This window comes from Apis laboriosa, unplaced genomic scaffold (genome assembly GCF_014066325.1).
Source record: "Apis laboriosa isolate Shangri-la unplaced genomic scaffold, ASM1406632v1 scaffold14409_cov159, whole genome shotgun sequence".
In the NCBI taxonomy this organism is placed as follows: domain Eukaryota; kingdom Metazoa; phylum Arthropoda; class Insecta; order Hymenoptera; family Apidae; genus Apis; species Apis laboriosa.
Window position 1 is genome coordinate 121,518 of NW_025221511.1, and position 20,800 is coordinate 142,317.

Here is a 20,800-nt window from a genome sequence, read left to right on the forward strand (position 1 = left end):
ATTTTTTATTCGACAGAGTAAATTAATCGGAAGCTGTCAATCGTCGATCGAACTGGTTCGTCATTTGCACAGTTTGCTCATAGAAGATGGAAAATTGAGCGCGCAAGCCGCCAAGGCTAACGAGGTGGCTGCGTTAACGGAAAGATACGAAAATCTTCTTATATTGGCGAGAACGCGAGAACAACAGATCAGAGAACTCAGGTAAAGCCTCTTCTAAAACGAGAACAATTAACCCCTTAACATTATTACACGTTGTATGTATCTGTTTGAGAAAAAATCATTAAGTCCATATTAAAATCAGAAATTTTTCACGCGCAGGTCACCTAACTCCGACGTTTACACCTCTCCCTGCGATCAGTGAGTGTTCCTTTTTCACACTAACAATTTCTCATTAACATTCGTTAACGATCCTCGCTTATTTCATTACCTGCTTTTCCCGTAGCAAACTTCGTATCTCTATCTCAGCATACTATTCAAATAAGTTAAAAAGAACTTTATGAAAAACGTGAAATCTTATTATTTACAGCGACAATGGCAGATTAACCTGTCCCCTATGTTCCCGTCGCAACTGGGCCCAACTGGAGAACGATCTTTGGAGGTTGGAAAAATGGCTGGAATTCGCTGAAGGCACCCAAAGCGCGCAACATTCGCCACCTGGCAATATCGAACAATTGGAGGATGTGATACAAGATCACAGAGAATTTGTGCTAGATTTAGATTGTCACGAAAGTATTCTTGCCAGTCTGAACACCGTTGGCGCGCATTTAGCCGATCACACGGAGGAATTGCTTCGAGCAACGCAGCTCAGAGACAGATTAGCCGTTGCGAATACGAGATGGGTGAAGGTTTGCAAAGTGGCTGCACATTGGCAGGAACAGTTACAGACTGCATTAATGTCGAACCAGCAATTCCATCGTATCATAGAGGAATTGGTCACCTGGTTGGAGAAAACTGAAGCCAGTATACGGGCCAGCGAACCGGTCGATCTGACCGAGTCGGCGGAAATTATGACCGCAAAGTACAATAAATTCAGGTATGTCTTTGAAATGTTAAAGAAATAAATTTTTCGTATTTTTTACGACAGCTTTTCAACTCTCGAATTTTTTCTTAATATTAAATAATTATACAAATAAATAAAATTATTCGACAGCAATGTGTAGCCAACACGTAGCATTAGAAGAAAGATTTATCATTAAAAAAAAACTATTTCCTTTCAGGGAATTGAGAAGTGATTTGGAGCGATGCGAGCCTCGAGTTCTGTCGCTTCAAGAGTCAGCCAATCAATTATTGGACGAGAAAGGCGAAACCAGAGCACGCCTACAGGAACTTCGTCTCAGATTGCAGTCCCTTCGACGGTTAACCGGGATATACGCTTTAAAATTAGGAGCAGCCCTAGGGATGGACCCTCGGGACGTTGGACTCGCAGCCACTACCTCTTCTCTCGCTTCCCTTTCACACGATGTAAGCTTCATTCTATCCTATTCGCCACTTTTTCTCGTTGGAATACTCGAAACGAAGCAAAGTTTCATTAAAGAAAATCTTCGTTGTTTTATTTCCGTAAAGACTCGCTAGCTTCTTCAGAATATTTTCAGGTAACGTTAGTCAGTATCTGAAGCTATTCGTTGGTTCTCGCTTCTTTAATCTTAGCCCTCGATATAGATTTATATTGCACATACATCGTAGGATCACGTTAATCGATATTTGAAACACGAGGCACGAACTATAATAAAAATTCAACGAATATCGAATGCAGAATGACATAACCGTTTAAAATTATTTTATACTGGCTATGTCTTTCATATTTAATCAAATACGAATATATATTTTTAATCTTTCGTGAATAGTTGTACTATTCATATACTACAATCGTTATTGCGATTTTAATTCATACCATTTTAATTTCTATTTTATATTTTACAAATATACGTATGAGTACATATATAATATAAATTAAATACTTTAAATTAGAATTTTATTATTTCCTGCCTTGTAATAGTAGCATTCACACGCACAGTACCTTATTGTTTGTGTTTTCTCTTTTATTGTATTGTAGTTGCTCGACGAAGCTGCCTCTGGAACCGTTCAGCCCCACGACGCACCTGACACACAGTATGTTTTCTTCATTTTCCGTTTTAAGTTCCGAGCTACGTTTTCCAACATATTTTCAAACCAATTCTTTATAAATAAGATCCAATAAATACGCTTAACAATTATTTTCAAATATAATTCTCGATATAAAATTTGGAAAATTAGCTCAGGCAGATTCCTAAATAGATACAGATCCAGATCATTTTAATACGTTCTCGTCTAACGAATACAAAAATACACATCATCTATCTTTTCGTAGAAACAATTTTGTTTTTCCAATATAATTTTTCATCAATAAACTATTGCGATTACTTTTCAACTTTTACTTCAAGCGTGAACGTGTTAAGATTTTTCTACTTTCTAACTCTCATCCGAAATTAGAATAAAAGTATATAATTTTCCAACAATTCTATGAAAGAAATCCTAGCGAATACGAAATTTACGCGCCTGTTTCAGTGGTGACGATGGCGAGCGTACGGTATTGTCTCGGGGATACCGTTTCCTGGGCCGCGTGTTGCGCGTTTCCCTGCCGATCCAGGCGTTGATGCTCCTATTCCTCGGCGTCGCCTCTCTGGTTCCTTCCGCCGAAGAAGACTACAGCTGCATGCTGTCGAACAACCTCGCCAGAAGCTTCACGCCAATGGTCGTGTATCCGAACGGGCCACCGCCGATCTAACGATAAAGAAGCTTAATCTCGGGCGCGCCGACTTCACCGGACCCAGACGAATTTACAATCGCAACATCCAGAGGAGTCGCGGGAAGCGGAAGCGCGAGATCACGCACGATCTGCGTACCTACTTAACTAGTCTGTCGTATGGCGATCCGTCGATGGTATCGAGCGATCGATGAATGAGAAAAGATCTGTTTTTTTTTTTTTTTTTTCTTCTTCTTCTTACAAATCCTTTCATCGATCAGAATCCCTCCATCGAGGCAGTCGAGCGACGTGAGTAGAAACAGGTAGTAAAACGTGTTCCATTGTCTCGATGGGGGAATATATTGGTAAGAAAATGGTCAAAGACACGTTCCTTCTACAGACGACGATTTTACACGTGTGATAACAATTGTTTGTACTTGTGCGTAGAACACGCGTTACGGACCAAAAACGATCGTCATTGTTACGACCCATAGCATCCGTTTACTTACTCGTTCTGTATAATTATTGTGATCTTGGTGCAATATTTGCATAATATTTTTCCCTTGTCCCCGAATACCACGAAGAGTCGAAAATACAAACGATTATACGACGAGAGACAGAGAAAAGAGAAAGAAGAAAGAGAGATCCACGTACGAATAACGTACGATCCTTCGGGTTTGCACGGTTTGTACTCGATGGATCCGTTTCCGATTTTCGATCATTTAGCCCGACATTCCATGTAACATTACGGCGTTTGTATTTATACGATACGTATAATGTAGATATCGTTTCGTTGACAATTGATTAGTTTTCCTTCCTCCCTCCAGTTTTTTTTTTCGTTTGTCTCTTTAAAAAAAAAAAAAAATAGAAAAAGAAAAAAAGAAAAAAAACGAACGAATGAGCGAGTGTATGCGAGAGCGCGTGCGGACGAGAGAGAGAAATGGATTAATGTCACATGGAATGCGCGAGAAAATAACGTTGACGATATTAAATTATATTTACGATTATTAACGAATATAACGAATCGCTTGTATTGTGTGCACACAGAAAATAACCGCGGAACGATCAAAGGAAGACGGCATAATTAATGTGTACGTACCGTAGAACCTTTCAGGGAGTATCCGTGACTTTTACGTTAGTACGTAACGAAGAAAATAAATATATACATACTTGTTCGACTTTATTTTTTATACGTTGCGTTTATAACTCGAGGGAGAGTAGGGAAAGAGCGGTTCGATTATGAAATCGAGAACGAAACGTCCACTGACCGATTACTTCAACGTGATCGCTTAACGCGATAGTCATTGGTGCTAGTTCGAAACGATAGAGAGAAACATAATAATTAATATTATAATACGATTATAAAATATTATCATCGAGAAATGGTAAACGAATTGTTTCTTATTTCCATTGTTTTTTCTACGATTCCTTAAGAGAGAAACGAAGAATGAAAAAAAAAAAAAACGAAGAAACAAGGATGGAGAGGATATAGAAAAAAGACGAAAAAACACACAGATAGTATCGCATAATAATCGAAGTCGCATAATGAACGAAGTTACCGACGACGCCTCTGACGAGGTGCTTTTTTTTCTTTTTTTTTTATTATTTTTATCCCTTTTTTTTTTTTTTTTTTTTTTTTTTGAAAACGAGAACGACACACTTTTGGATACGCACAAAAGGATCACGAGTTTATATTCGAGGTACAAAATAAGAGAACGACTGTATTTAACGGCCCGCTAGTTTCGCTTCCTAATTTATCGATATCTTGCTTGCTACGCGACCGAGCTTTGTTATGTATTTTTATAAGGACAGAGCTTTTCGAAGGCGGTGTACATCTATCGATGTAATGTAATTACAATAAATTGAAACCTATGCAGAATTTTTATTTTTCTTACAGGGTAAACCATTCTTCTTCCATCTAATTTTTAATTTTTTTAATTTTTTAGATATAGAAAAAAAAGCAAAAGTTCAAGAATGACCCAGTTTTTAATAATACCATCAGAAAATAAAATCTTTACTTACCGTGACAATCGTACACAATTCGCAAGATGGATACATAAAATCAACATCAATTAGAAATCTGTCAAATCGAAAACATCGTAAGTGATTATAAAGAAATCTCTGCCAATATCTCGGTGATTCCATTGTCCACGGATGAAGACACTGTAAATATTAAACGTTTATTCTTCATCATCAATATAAATTCAAAGGAAGAAAAAAAGAGAACAAAATAATCAATATTTTAATTTCGTCTCACAAATTTAATTTCTTCTTCGCAAAAAAAAAAAAAAAAAGAAAAATATTTAAGAGTTATTAATATCATTTTATAATATGCATTTATCAACACTCCGATTATATTATCACCTGCATCACCTTGAAACATTGACAAATCTAACATTAATAGAACAAATTCACGTGCTTTTCCATGCATATTTCAACTTTACATTTCTACAATTAAATCTTATATTTTGCATTTATCGAAACAAAGCACGTGTCTTGGCGAGCGCCACGATTAATTTTATCAGTAGCATCTGAAGAAGCGCCGTTGAAAAATGTATAAATGAAGTGTGCATATCGCTTATAAACTGCTTATTGACACTTCGCATTAACTACTCTTTCAAGTTCATTATACTCGTGACGTCGTTTATACCGCCATAAAAATGTTGTCATTTTGTAACTTTTTACCAATTTTTCTCTCCCAAATATCAAGTAATGAATTCTATTAATGAGATCCCAATAAAATATTCGACATTGTAAAAATAAATAATAAAAATTCATCTGCTCCAACGTGAATTATATCGAAGGAATCTTTCTGTTTCAATAATAAATAAAGTAAGCGAAGTATTACAATTTCAACTGAATCTTTTTCTTCACGCGATTCTGGATTTTTCAAGATTTTTCAAGGTGGTCAAGTTTCTAAGAAATTCGCAACTTTTTCACATTGGATGGTTAATTAGAAACGTTCATATTTAAGATTATTTATATTTAATCATCTGGATTAATAATAATTAATGAATGAAGAAAGAGTTATAATAATGCTTTTATTAATGTTATTACCAAAGTATAAATCATGTGTTTATGAGATTACATTCAGAAATAGATTTTAATCTCATTGATCGTCTCCTGTATAATCTCACTTATAATCAAAGTGAATGACACTTTGTTTACCTGTAAAAGAAAAATGATAAAATGTTAAAAAATAGACATTCTAAATATAAGAACATAATGTAAATCCAACCAATTAAAAGATTGGATACATCGAACGATTGAATACATAAACGAAGAAAATGTTCTTCAAGTTTGCAAATAATACATGAAAAATAAAATAGATTAAGAAAATTAATATATCTTGTAAAAACATTCATTTCAATCCTCTATCCTTCTTTACCACATTTTTTTTGTTGATAATTGTTTATTAATTTGACAAAATTTAGTAACTTATCTATTCGCATATGTTACGGCAGATGGCGATCAAACTAAAAATAATTCTATCTATTTGCAAATATCTATCTCAGGATCAGACTATTCCTAATGAAGTTTATCCTCAATTGATTCGAATGTTATTACAAATGAAAAAAATACACCAAGTGCGGATTTTGCGCAGTATTATTCGCACTGCAACGTCGACAGAAGTTTAGTTTCCTTTAAAGTATCATTATTATTAAGCGTTCGATCGTCACATAAGTGTCACATAAGTGTCGATATATTTGATCCTTGAAAATATGTTAAATTTGAGCGCGAGAAAGGCAAAAAGTTTGAATAACATCTCCGAAGTGTTTAAAAAGGATGATTATGCCGAGTCGGAAGTTTCGTCTTTATTTGATGAGAACATTGTTAAGGAACATTTTAAAAAATTAAATCAGGCAAAAAAGGATGTTTTTCTTTCACTGAGAATCGATCTACAATCGAAAGATATTGAACAAAGTGAAGATTCGAATATTAGTGATATGGATGAGAGGAACGAAGAAAAGGAGTTGCAAAAATTGAAAGAATCGAAAGTGAACGAAGATGATCGAGTAAAAAGCGATTCTAAGGTAATTTTTTGTTACATTTTACATATTTGAACGCGATTCGTGATGAATATTTTATCTTGTTTCTTGATTAAATTTCTTGTTCGATCAGATCGATCTTGTCGATCGAAAATTGAAGAAGAAGAAACGAATTTTATCGGTAATCGACGTTTTTCTGTCGCTTAATTTTATTACACCGATGACCATCGGCTTTTGGAGAGGAACATGGACGTTGATGGACATTTATAAAGATAAGTAAGTTTAAGTTTGTCTAGACGTTTGTCTAGAATATTAACCTTGTATAATGATAAAAGATACGCAAAGTCCATAAATAAAAGTGGAATGTTTAATAGCTTTTCAATTAAAATGATTCACAATTTGAATTATTTAAATTATTTTGACAAGTATTATATAAGAAAATTATCGAGTGCCAGAAAATTCGATTAAAATGGAGCATTTTAACTTAACTTAACTTAACTATTTAACTTAACTTTAAAAAAACTTTATGACAAAATCTAAAGAAAATAGATTAAATTATCCATTGTCCCAAGGTTTCCTGGATTGTTCATATTTTTTATGGGTCTTTTGGTGCATATAAATTTTGCGATTATGAAAAATTTCATACACACTTGTATCATTAAAATATGGAAAAAAAAAACCTGGCTGAGCAAGATCTATTGCAAGAGCTTGCAAATTCTGTACACGTATATCTTTGGAATTGCTTGTAATATGCACTGGAAAGGCTCTTGGATTATTTTCGATTACTTCTTCTTGAATCATATTTGGTAAGATCACTTGCACTTTCTTCAAAAAACTAATTAAAAAATTATATTCTATAGATTAATCTTTTAATTCAATGATTCCCAAATTTTTTTAATCATATTTCGTATTAAAATTTCAAAATTTATTACTTTTGTAAAAAAATTGACTTTATATAATTTAATAATAATATAATAATAATTAAATTTATATAATTTAATATAATTATATAATTTAAAAAAAATATATATTTGCCCTTTCGAGGCGGCGCACCTATTTAATTTCATCTCGAATTCTACTAACGCATATCCTTTGGGAATCATTTAATTACTTAAAAATAAATAATATAATAAATAGAATATAATATAATAAATTATTTTAGTTATGATGAATGTATTTTCTTTCAAACTTTCTACATCTTAAATTTTTTTACATCTTATGTATTTATACAAATAGAACACGATAATTTATTTATGTTTTAAAGGAATATATGGAAGCACTGTCATTCGAGATAGTGGGCGTCTCGTTTCGCGTTCAAGTATGTAAAAATATGATGTTAAAGAGAATTGCTTTCAATTGATGACAAAATATTAATGATAGCAGTAGTTCAGTTTGTTTTGTTTAGCCACCATTAATTGAACGTATAAAATGTGACTATTTCTATTTTAAATTAATTTTAATTATTTGCTCAAATTTTGCATTTCCATTTTTTAAAGATTGTACTAACTTTTATTAATAGTTTTTGCATTTTAAAAAAGATTTTTTTTATTAATTTTCTGTTTTTTTTTTTATCAATTTTCAGGTTAATTGTAGGTGTCATTACACTCATAATGATAAGCTTGATGATTTTACGATCCTTTCGAAATATTCTTGCACCTCCAGTAATGATTGCAGTAGACAAACTCATTTTCGTTTTCTACTTTCCAACGAGATATAAATTGGTAAGTTAATTTTAATATATACACGATAAAGTATTAATACAGAGTTTAATAATCTTTAAGAAATTAAAAATTATAGTTATTTCCATGATTTGAATTAGATTTAGGTAAGATATATTGAATTATCAAATTAAAAATAAATTTATATTGTAAAATTCATTTAATAATTTGACAATCTTGAAAAATATGAAAAAGAAATATATACAAATTATAAAAATAAGAATAATAAGAATTATGCGATAAAAATGGATTTCGATCGACGCATATAGCAAATTCCCGAAATATTAGAAAATATTTTCATTTCTATTTGATATCGCGAACATTAAATGTAAGAGTCTGCGAGGAAAGTAAATGTTTATCAGTGCAAGACATTCTATTTATACATATAATCCCCCTCGAGAAGAAGTTTTATCAATTAGCCAAATAACTGAATAGAATTAATAACGTATCACCTATGTGTATATTATATCATTCAAAACAATCTTTAAATTCAATTCCTAAAATCGAATTTTCATTGGAAATATACCCGTGTGATAAAGTTTAAAGAACTATTTAAAAATTTATAAAAATTTATAAATAAGATAAATGTTTTTATCACGTTCACAAAAGATATTACAATTCGATTATTTTAGGAGCAATGATGAACAATTTTGATTAATTCTATTATCTATTGATTAAATATAAAAATTTCAAAGATAAAACTAAAAAATACAAAAACAAATTATTCATTGAAGCCCAATTACTATGAAAAAAAACTATTTGTCTAATTTATAACACATCCAACCTTTTGATACAATAAAAGAAAATAATGCCAGACCATCATTTCAATTATCTGTAACGTTATTCATTGATGTTTGTGAATCATGGAAATCGTGCACTGAACGAAACCATTGCAAGTATCACGAGTAAAGATTTACGAGTTTGCAGGATTTATGAGTTGGAAATTTAAGTTGATAATTGCAACAAAATTATAGGCATGAGTTATTACAAATTATCGATTAATTTTCTCCAATTCTTAACAAAATTATGTTTGACATTAAGTACATATAAATAACAATATAAATAAATATTGTATTAAAAAATAGAAAATGAAAGAAAGAATAAAATTGAAAAAAAATTTAATAGTCAAAAATTTAAAGAATGAAGTTTTTAAAATATATTGTATGATGACTAATCTTAGTCTTAATCTTTTTTAGTTTCAAAATATGTAAGATGATTAAAAGTGGAGAAGAATAATTCATTTTTTTATGATAAAATAAAAATATTTTTTTCATTCTTTTTTAATAATTATTTCTTATGTGTATTATAAATGCATTATGAAAATAAAATATGGATAAATTAACACATAATTTTAATATTATCATTTATCTTTATCATCTAATTTTCTTTCTATTTACACATTTCTTATGAAATAAGTGTTTATGAAGCATTCTTAGTACACATACATGTATACATTTGTGCACTTTTCTAAGGAACAATGATATATGTACAATTTCAATTTAAATCAAATGAATACATTTTTCTCAAGAATTTAAAAAATATTTTTTAATGTTATCTATCTCATTCAATATTTATAAATGCAATAATAAACGAAGAAATAAAAACTATTTTTCTTTTTAGTCTCGCTAAATTAAATCTTGAATTGGCATCATCACGCACCTATCGATACGTCCTTGTTTCACGCTAATATATTTGTAAAGAACAGAAAATATAAAAGATACTAATCACAGAGATAATCATTTTAGAGTAGCCAAAAATATAGCGCGTCTCTCGGTATCGTTGATTAACATCTCGAATTGTGCATAAAATATAATACAGACCAGACACACAAGACAACATTGCACCTATAATTTATATACTAATCATTAATAATCAAGAGTTAAAAGTATAACTATCCTTAACACATGATCATCGGATCACACAATGGCGGACGAAACGCGCAGAAAATTATCAATCAAGGATTCGAGGAACAAATTTTTTTCTCGCGTTCAATAAAAGGTTAAATGATGAAAAAAAAAAAAAAAAAGAAAGAAAGAAAGAAAGAATGGCAGGTCAAGGTGAGAAGATCGTCGTAATCCAAGCTTGATTGGTGTACAAAAAGGTGGCGATTAGCGACGTGTTTGGCACGACAAAAGCCCGATGAAACTGGCGGACAGGAAACGCCACTCAGAAAAATTGGGCTTCAAGGTGGCTCAGGCCACCCATAGGCCTCTTCTCCTACGTGCCACTATCTTGTTTCTTATCAGTTAACACTGGGTTCCAGATTTGTTAATTAGCGGCTGATTGTCGCGTAAACGTCGATCACGATTTACGCGGCTGCCTTCACTGTCAGCCTGATAAAGCACACCGGTTCGGGTTCAATTAAAATTCCCTCCTTGCTGCCAGTCCGCGATATCGTCTGATGACACTAACAGCCGCTAATTGCCGTTCAAGATACTTGGCCGGGGGATAAACATGTATGCGAAATGTTCCAACAAAGCGTTATTCGAATTGCGTGTATATATGCAGAAAATATATATTCGAAATAACGAGGATCATTGTTCATCTGGTTGAGTTCGATTTTAAGTGTCGTCTAGTTTAAAATCATGGAAATCGAGTCGCGTAGGAAAAATTTAGCGAGCTACCTTTAATCTATTTCAGTGATGAAGTGTTCGAGCGACTGCATAGGGAGAATTTTCATCAAGTATCGCATTTATACGTATACATATATATGTTATACGTTTGACAAACGAAGAAATTGAAATGATCGCATCGATCAAACGATCACACGAAAAATACTACACGTAAGAGTTTGAAGAAACGTAGGAGAATCAGAAAGACTTCTTTTGAAAAAGAAGCATCGTCATCTTTAACTATTATAATTTCTTACGAACCAATTTACTTAGTTCTCCATTTGTACAATTGTAGCCATTTTTCACAATCATCCTTGCCATTTGGAAGTCTTGGTTGAAAAGGAAGTGGACTCGGCGATGCCTTTGAACTTTCTTAGAAGCATAGCGTGTAGTGGGTGTCGAAAGCTCGTCCCCGCGCTTGTTCATCAAGCGTGCACGTAGCTTCACCGATCCATGGGTGGGGGTCCGTCAGAGAGATCGAGGAAGGAAGGGAAGAGTGCAGAGCACCGTATACTCTATTCTCTATGCCATGGTCCGTATGACGAAGCTGTTCATGATAATGCGATAGTGTTGGTCTCTGCTTAGCACTTGATAAAAGATAGCGGTGACTGAACAGATGCCAGTACTCACCCGCAGCCCGACCTGTCGGTTGACAGTCTCGCGTATCTCGCCCCGTGTGGATCGGTGCATCATCCACGGCGCACAGTATTGCGATCCGCGCTCGCGTTCCTCGAGAAAAGTGAGCGTGAATCACGAAAATTCGAAGGGACGGACGAGAGACGCACACGGGATTGTCGAGAACCGAGAATCGAGTCGTCGAAATCATCCTCTTCCCCACGGGTTTTGGATTTGCTGGGAGTAGATCAGCTGCGTGATCTGTGCGATGAAAAACTTGTCGGAGCACTGAAGATGTCGGGTGGAAGCAACGAGTACCGTTTCAACAATTTATCCATTGTCGTTCGAGAAGATCGTTCCCCGCAGAGTTTCGTAAGATCGACGAAAGAGGATCTTTCGATAGGATGATCGCTGCGATCCAGTATTACTTCAAGAAGATCCGCTGCAAAGCTTGAGCTCGTCGAGCGTTGCTCGGCAAGCGACGAAGTCGTTCGAATCTCGAATCGAGCCGCTTAAACCTTAAAAAAAAGGAAGAGCAAGGATGCGGAGCTATGGCTAGAATACAACGCGATGATTTCCGGACAGTGAGATTGAACGTGAACGTTAATCGATAAGGTATCCTCGAAGACGATCAATCGTTCAGTTGTTTGAGAACTCGTTGATCAACGTCCCCGGAGACGTCGTCGGTGAGCAGACACTCGAGAACGATTTGAATTGAACTTGACAACGATCGTGATTGAAAGGGCTGAATTGGAAGACCAAAGGACAACGTTTCTCGTGTCGAATAATGAGAGGCTCTCGGTGGGATTGTTCGAAAGCTCGGCCCGAAGGCGTGCACCACCAAAGAGAGCGTACCACCACAGCCTCGAATCATGCATGATGAGCGGTGCGACTAGGCTCGATCAGGATTGGATGAGAATGGTCGAGTTACGAGGTGGCACCGGAATGACGAGCGGACTGAGCGGTCGGTCATCGAGTCGTCTCCATTACACGATACTCACGATTTTGGACACGGTATTCTCAGCCACTGTGGCCGCACCCGCGGTGGTCGGTTACTGGAGAGGTACCTGGGGTTTGAGCGACGTCTACGTATATCCGGAGGATCCGGTGTTCAGCAGTTTGACCTCGATAGTGATCGGTTTTATAGGGTTGTACGCGTTCAATGTCTCCCAGAACGTTCTGAACGAGCTTCTACACCCGGACAAACACAGATTGTCGTACTACGTCGGATCGAGGTTGTACACGGCCGTTTTCGGGTTTTGCTGCGTAAATGCGTGGCGTGGCGCGTGGCAGGCCCTCGACCTGTACACGGAACACACGGCGAGCACGGTTTTCGCCACCACCATTGTCAGTCTTCTCGCATTGGCGATCATGCGTGCCGTGAGGAACATTTCCGCGCCACCGTTCTCGCTTTGCTTGGATTCATGTCCGGGATACTTCGAAGTGCAGACCATGTTCCGAGTGAACGTAAGTAATCGATCGTATCACTTTGTAACGTGATATCGGAACTTGAAGAGTTATTGTTATTTTTTAAATTGGGACGAACTGACGAAGATGGAGTCATATTCGATAGAAGAAAAGTTACGCGTAACGGAGCGTGTAAAGCTTTCTCATCAACGAATTTTTCTTTCTAAAAATCCATTTTCGCGTTCTATCTTTACGATTCTCTAGTTTTTCTCGTTTCATCTCGCTTAGTAAATATGCGAACGAAAATCTTGATTACGATCAAGTGTCGAGCATCGTTTGAAAAGAATTCAAAGCGAATCGATGAGAGTTAGATATACGGAAAATTTTCTATTCCTATAACGATAATATCCTTCTATCTTTGCTTTCATTATCTTCTTTATCTATTCTATCATTCCGTTTCACCGACATTATAGTGGGTCACCAATAATTCGAGTGAAATTACCTACAAGGCTGCGAAATCTCGTGATAACTCGTGTCTCACGAAAATATAAATATTAACTTCTATTTTTAATCGAATAAACGATATCAACGATTTGGAAGTGTGTTTCATTCGTATTTCCATCGAAAGTGGTAACAAATTTGATCATACGCAAGTTTTCGACACGTCAATCGTTTGAAGAGATACTTTATTACGCAAAAAAATCAAAACTCCTCTAGCCAAAAACTGTCACAGATTCCTTTTCGTCGAAAACTAGAAAGGTAAACGTTAAACAGGAAACGTAAGAAGCTAGACAGCGTCGTGTTTTGACGCATCAATGAAGCCAGAGCCGTGCGTTGCACGGCATCGATGTGCAAGGTATAAGCACAGTTTCCGGCTGTCTCTCCCAATAGTTGAACAGCATTGCGTTCGTGCAATTTGCACACGCACGAGCACGGCCTGCGATTGCACCAATTTTCATTGCTCGAACCTTTCTCCTTCGATTCAAGCAAAATTAAGAAGGAAAAAAAAACATCAAATACGTAATAAATTTTATACGAATTACATTTTTCCGATGGCATGAATATAAGCGTGCATAAGATTCACCAGAATAGAATTAGAGTTGTAACAAATTTTTTTTAGATAATTGATCAGAGCCGTTTGATTATCGTATTTTGAATTCTAAATATTTTAACATTTCTTCTTATTATAAATATTTAAACAATTATAATTTTATATTTGATTTTTAATCGATTAGAGATTTGATTTTTCTCATTGATGAATTGGAAATGATTTATCGAAGACGATGATAAAGAATGGAGACAGTAGAACGATCTTGAATTAATTACCGCGCAGTTGGCTCTCCATCATTTAAAAATCGAGGACAGAAGGGTGTCGCGGAAAGTCGACGGGTGATACACTCGGATGACTGTTTATCTTACAAATGGTTCGTCGACCGGAAAATCCCTCCAATTTGTACTGTCAAACTCGTTGCCGAAATACTCTTCACAGGCAATGAGTTAAAATACTATCTTACGTGTTCTTCAAATAAATAATCTGTTTAAATTACATATCGAATTAAGATTCCAAATTGGAAATTATTTAATTGATAACATTTCTCGTTTTTATTATTTTAAATATTTTGAATTAGTATCTTTTAATAAAACTTTGATCAAATGTTAAAAAATATTCTTTAAAAGGGAAATTTATTCTTCATTTGTTTGTATATTGTATTATTTTAAACTTCGAGTAAGCACTTTGATTAAAATATGTTAAAAAATTTAAATTGGGAATTATTCTATTTATAAGTCTTTTGTTAGAATAGGAATTAATTATCTTTTTAACTATCTTCTTCCACAATTTTCAGTTCTCGTAACAGGGCAATATTGTAGCAATGTCCCCATCCCTCCAGCAATTTAAAGTTTAATGAATCAGCGAATTTAGGAAGCGTGAGTTAGCGATCTGTGTGAAAAAATTACGTTATATTAATGATTCAACGAAAATATATTAAACGCACATGAAACATAATTAATCTCATCTCTGTTTTTAATACATTTTATCGTTAATATTAGAACCACTTTGGAATTTTATAAATCAAAAAAAATAATTATAATATATCAGGAAATATCGTTTCATTGTTCGGTTAATATCTTCGAAGTAAAATTAGATAACGATCGAATAAATTTTATTTAAAGATAATTATAACTTTTACTACTAATAATTATTATCAGAAGCAAATAGATGAATAAAAAAGTTGATAAAATAGTCAAGTTATTACAATGAATTATATTTTTACGAAAGCATGAAAAGAAAAATGTTATAGATATTAAATATATTTATCGCAGTATTATTATTTTAATTTCAATGAAAAAAATCTAACATTTCTTTTAGTATTTAATATTTAAATAATAAATAATAAATAATAAATAATTCCATATATTTTTAACGAGTTAAATTCCTCATCAATGCATAATGTTCCTATGCTATTGAATTTCAATTGTACATCGCATATCATTCTTGCAAAGTTCAATCGAGACCTGAACGCCTATCATAGGGTAAACTACGAATTCTTTTCTCGTCATAAATAATCTTCGACGTATAAGCAATACATGATCGACAACAATATCAAATCATTTTATCATAGTTCCCGCGTCTCTTCAAACAACACCCTCATCTACGAATGATATTTGTCAATCATTTGTATTGTTCGATTGCAGAACACAAGGGATTGGTCGTTGTACTTACTGGATTGTGCCTTCAGCGTTGGAGTGGTCGGTACATTGGTTGTGTTCGTTTGGAGAGGTGTTTGGATACTATTCGATCTCTATCTTTTCCCTGACAATCACGAGTATTCAGCTATTGGATCTCTCGTAAGTATCCTTTTTTCATTAAAAAAAGAAAGAAAGAAGGAAAGAAAAAAAGAAACAAGATCTAAATTCTTCGCTTCTGATCAAAAATCTTGATTTTAAAGAAAATTATTCGAGTCACGGCTCGAATCAAAAATTGCAGCTGATCTTAAAAAGATCGCTCTCGTCCATATTTACCCCTGATCAAACGAATCCACGTAAACGTGGTGGCACGTCCAAACATTCGATAAAACAGCATCCTATCGAACGAACGCGTGTCATCGGGTGTCATTAACAATCACGTGTTGAACGACATTTTGAAACGTGCCACCTACGCAGAGAGCGGCGAGCGGCACGCCGTTGGTCCGATTGTATAATTGAATATTCGCCAATTGTATGATTGCGAGGGCACATGACAAAACTGTTGACGTGTGTATGTGTGCGCAAAGACACTTTATTACGGGCTGCGTTTACTTGTCTGAATACGTTGCGGAGAGAACGCGGTCAACGAGAGGATTTGTTTAATTTTTCAATAATGACGATCGTTGATCTGCACCCGGAGACCTATACTCCATCCCATTAAACCTTTCGTCCTGTTCCCATCGAAATCCTCCTTGAAATTCACCCTGAATTAGCTTAAAAATTTCTATCAAATACCGCTGCGAATTGGCTTCGAAAGCTTTGAAAAATCTTTAAAATTTATTATTGAAGTCTTTACTAAATTTCTATTACGATCGATTTTAAACTTCTCATCGAAAGCAAGATTAAAATTCTCATTGAAATTCCCAGTAACATTAAGAATTCTTATCGAATTCTACATTGAAATTTCCAAAATTATTATATTTTCCTCCATTTTCCGAAACGCAATTTGTAATTTTATTTAAATTAATTCCATCTTTCACATGATCATTCACATTTCATCCATCACTCGATCATTCGAATATTCCTTATACTTCTCCATTAACGATGGTGAATTACTCATACAACGTTGGCAAACACAAATATTTCAACATTGCAAAGTAAATTCGCAAACTCGTGGAATTATTCGGTTGCAAAACGATATACGTTCAGTTGGCGCCACATATTGTCCGCGACAACAATAATATTAGACTGTCGTTGCGATTTTTTTCCCCTCGACATGATTGGCGGAGAATAAAAAGATCGCCGCCTGTTCGAAAGAGATCTGACGCGACGAATGTCTGGTCGATGCAAACGATAAGATTTGTCTAGAAACCAGGTGATCGTGCCAAGACGATTCATATTACGAATTTCTTATCAAACAAGATATTAACTATTCGCATAACTTAGAGTAAAAATTAAATCGATTCCTCTATGATTTATCGATAATGATAAATTAAATCTTCGATTTTGATCGTTCTTTTCTTGGCTGGAAAATCCAAATGAGAAGTAAACAAATATTTTCATTCTCCAGACGCCACTCCAGACGTGATATTTTGCTTATCAACGGCGCCACCGTTCCAATTTTAAATTAAATTCATGGACGTGGAATTATCCACGTTTTTGATCGATCGAATGATTTTGATAAATTCATCTATCGATCGAACTATTTCTCGAGATGTTTGAGAATAGGTAATTTAAATAAAATGATAAATGTTCTGTGTTGCGCTTATGAAGATTAACGCATCGTCTTAAAATGCAAAGATAATGAAGGATTTTTAATTTAAACGCTATCATTGATATTTACACGATAGTATTTGCTCGACGATACCATTTAACGAACTATTCCAAGATTTAAAACTTTTTCAAAGGTTTAAAAGGATGTATACCTGAAATTCACGCATGATGTTTGAAATTCTTACGAGAAATTAAATCGATACGGTTTGTTCAGTAATCGCGATAACGTAAATCCTGAAGAGGGTCGATGATTGCGCGAGGGTCATCCAATTCACTCGCTCGCAATGCCGCTTCAAATCCGTGAAACAACGGTGGACTATTTGTCGTCGGTTGATTCAATGGAATTTCCGATTAATGGGAACGTGGACGTCATCTACAGGCTCTTTTGCTCGATCCAATACATCACAGGAAAGACGAGGTGCTTCGGAATCTGTTAAACAACGAATTATACTTTTTTGTTATAAAATACAGGCTAAAGGAAAAACATTAAAAAGCTAGAAGTATTTTTAAAAGAAACAAAATGTGTAAGCATAGAATAAAAAACTGATATATCATATACAATAAGTAAAAAACTTAAAAATGAAAGAGAAGAAAAGGTAAAAATGGGGAAAAAATGAGAAGATAAGATAAAAACATTCGTTTGCAATTGTTTCATCTAAAATAACCACGAGCCATTTTCATCAAGAATATTATCAAATTGGACTGTAAATCAGAACGCCTAAAATGAATAATTTGCAACTGCCAATCGTTCTCTCTGTTTATTATATATATTTGAACAATTGACGCGTGCAATTGCAGGCCATCGGATATGTGATAGTGACAATGACGTTTTCTCTGCAACCATTGATGCGATACGCGTGCGCTCGTCTTCAAGGCTTGGCCCGTTTAATAGTGGCGGATTGTTTCCTGCTGCTCAGCTTCCTGGGCACGGTGAACGTTTGGCGTGGTATCTGGAACGTGTTGGATCTGTGGCTGGTACCGGACAATCCAGAAATGTCCTGCTGGATCACTCATGTCGGGTGCTTCGTTTTCCTCGTACTTCTCAACTGCAGCAACTCGATCCTCGTTCGCGGCGTTTACATCGACGCCGAGGAGGATGATGGCAAGTGCGTCGTATTTCCTTGCCATTATCTTCGATTGTTCTTCAAGGTTAGTGATGAGATAAGATTTTGCTCCAATTATACGTAAAAATCAACGTAATACGTAATTCATAGAAGATCGTCAGAGATAAAAAAAGAATTTTCATAATTGAATTTTAATCATCGATCAATTTTATTTGACACGAGTCATCAGTTTCAAAAAAAAAAAAGAAAAAAACTAATCTAATTGAATAACGCCCGTTTATTTTCAGATCGAACGCGAGAAGAAGGAAGCGAGACGACAAAACTTGCTAGTAGCCTCGAAGGATTTCCGCCCACGACCAGACGGAAATCCCAAAGACACGGAGAACGGGGCACTTTTACCGAATAGCACCGCCACGACTATCCTACCGACGAATCCCGAATCTCTCGTCTAACATCGAATTTCGAGGAAACAAGATTCCAACAATTCCCTCTCTAAATACTCCTCGCCGATCGATCTTCGTGCACCATCGAAAGACAAGAAAAAAAGAAACACAGTTTCGAGAAGAATCGGTTTCTTATAATTTGTGCTTTTGTGGCCAGTGATCGTACAGTGAAATTCGAGATCGTACGTAGAAACTTCAGGGAAACGAATACTATTACGCGGACTTCATATTGAAGTCGTCAACGAGTTTGTAAAGTATCAACGAATAAATAGACGGTGGAACGAGCGCGGAAAGTAGCTGTATAGAACGACAAATAGATAGACGCGCAGATAGATCGCTTAGGACAACGATTTTATTATAGTAGATCGATAAGAAACGATCGTGAGATGAAAATGAAGTCAAGCAAGTTGGACGGGAATGGCTGTGAAAGAATGATGATTATGTGTAAATAAGGAATCGAGTGGATGTGTGTATGTGTGTGTACATGTGAACATAAATGTGTTTTCGATCATGCATGCCTCGAGAGTACATCCCTAATCGTTGGACGAGGGGCACTACGAGAAAGATACCCTCTTCGCCCATCAAAGTGTATTTGCGTAGGCGGTGAGTTGTACGCGATAAAAAATAGATACGTACACACACGTAATAGACACGTGCGTTTACTCAACGATTCATTCAGAATTCAGAATGATTCCGCAGCACTCAATTAAGCGTTTTAACTCGCTCAAGAATCGTACATCATCGTGCGTTTCTCGTATAATGCTCCGATAACGTGACATCGATGGACAATTAAACGGAAGTTTAACCACCGAATGTTTCAACTAATTTACGAAACGATTAATTATAAGGACTCGTTATTATCCGTAACAAATATATGAGATAATAACATCAAGGTGAAAAGTGTTCGTCAGCATCGATTCCATAGGACTTCTAGTCATCGTTACACCATCGATATCTGCCTCGATTCGACCAAATTTAAATATTTCTTGCAACAATTAACGATTTATCGTCAAAAGTGTACACTTGCGATTCTAGCGTTAGATGAGACCTTGATGATGACAATGGTAATAGACTGGACACGATCATTATAAATGGGTTATAACCTTCTCTCCTGCATCCTGTACACCCCGCAGATTTTGCTCTTGTACATCAATTACGACGTCATGGCGTACTAATAATTAATTAACTGGAATAATGACGGGACAATGGGCGGCTGGCACATCGATGGGAAGTAGCTAGTTCGATGATAAGCGGTTGCCCTCCTGGCCTACATTTAACATTTTCACAATGGACAATGTGCCAGCCGTAGTGGCGGAAGTTTTCTTTCGTCCCGCAGAAAACCGGAATCGATCGCGGTTAATCGGGGAATCAACGAATCGGCACGTTGTTCTCCCTCGAACGTCTAGTATTGATACGTTAAACACACTTTGCCATTCCAAAATTGCGCAGCCTGTTTAAAGGCGATATTATATTTATACGCGACTTTTATCACGAATTAAAATAAAAAAGAAAAAAATTGAATTGAAATAAACGTTCATTGAAATAAAAAAGAAAGAAGCTTATGGAATTTTGAATTGTTTCTATTGTGATCATATAGAAAAAATTCCATCAAGATGAATTACATTTATACATCCTGATTCTTCATATTTGCAATCATTTCATTCTATTGAATTAATTACGATATAATGCTCACTACAGATCAGATTATATTGAAGCTTGATGATTATAAACTGATGATTAATAAGTTAATTACGGATTTCCATGCAAATGCA

General features: G+C 35.0%; 2 protein-coding genes across 9 annotated transcripts in view; both read left to right on the top strand.

The window, feature by feature from the left end:
* The window catches only part of LOC122721112, a 119,142-nt gene extending 114,541 nt beyond the window's left edge, over positions 1 to 4,601 (top strand). For 5 of the 6 annotated variants that reach the window (XM_043948412.1, XM_043948409.1, XM_043948414.1 and 2 more), the window contains 6 exons: positions 17 to 201; positions 319 to 357; positions 527 to 1,033; positions 1,218 to 1,461; positions 2,054 to 2,109; positions 2,545 to 4,601. In XM_043948412.1, coding sequence (XP_043804347.1) covers positions 17 to 201; positions 319 to 357; positions 527 to 1,033; positions 1,218 to 1,461; positions 2,054 to 2,109; positions 2,545 to 2,764 — 1,251 coding nt within the window. In that variant the 3' untranslated portion in view covers positions 2,765 to 4,601. The remainder of the gene's footprint in view (positions 1 to 16; positions 202 to 318; positions 358 to 526; positions 1,034 to 1,217; positions 1,462 to 2,053; positions 2,110 to 2,544) is intronic. The other variant, XM_043948411.1, reaches the window with a different exon arrangement.
* Positions 4,602 to 6,402: 1,801 nt separating this feature from the next.
* On the top strand, positions 6,403 to 20,570 carry LOC122721104. 3 transcript variants are annotated; one of them, XM_043948381.1, is made up of 7 exons: positions 6,403 to 6,756; positions 6,845 to 6,987; positions 7,284 to 7,517; positions 8,294 to 8,432; positions 15,758 to 15,910; positions 18,320 to 18,670; positions 18,873 to 20,570. In XM_043948381.1, exons 1-7 carry the CDS (start codon positions 6,445 to 6,447, stop codon positions 19,035 to 19,037), a joined length of 1,497 nt encoding a protein of 498 aa, XP_043804316.1. In that variant the 5' UTR covers positions 6,403 to 6,444; the 3' UTR covers positions 19,038 to 20,570. The 3 variants fall into 3 exon arrangements, with proteins under 3 accessions (XP_043804316.1, XP_043804317.1, XP_043804318.1); XM_043948382.1 differs by lacking the exon at positions 7,284 to 7,517; XM_043948383.1 differs by lacking the exons at positions 6,403 to 6,756; positions 6,845 to 6,987; positions 7,284 to 7,517; positions 8,294 to 8,432 and adding an exon at positions 11,361 to 13,123.
* Positions 20,571 to 20,800: the final 230 nt, after the last annotated feature.

Coding starts and splice junctions, on each gene's coding strand:
- LOC122721104 (XM_043948381.1), top strand. CDS start 6,445: ATGTTAAATTTGAGCGCGAGAAAGGCAAAAAGTTTGAATAACATCTCC. Junction 6,757..6,844: donor GAGTAAAAAGCGATTCTAAG/GTAATTTTTTGT, acceptor TTGTTCGATCAG/ATCGATCTTGTCGATCGAAA. Junction 7,518..8,293: donor TTCTTCTTGAATCATATTTG/GTAAGATCACTT, acceptor ATCAATTTTCAG/GTTAATTGTAGGTGTCATTA.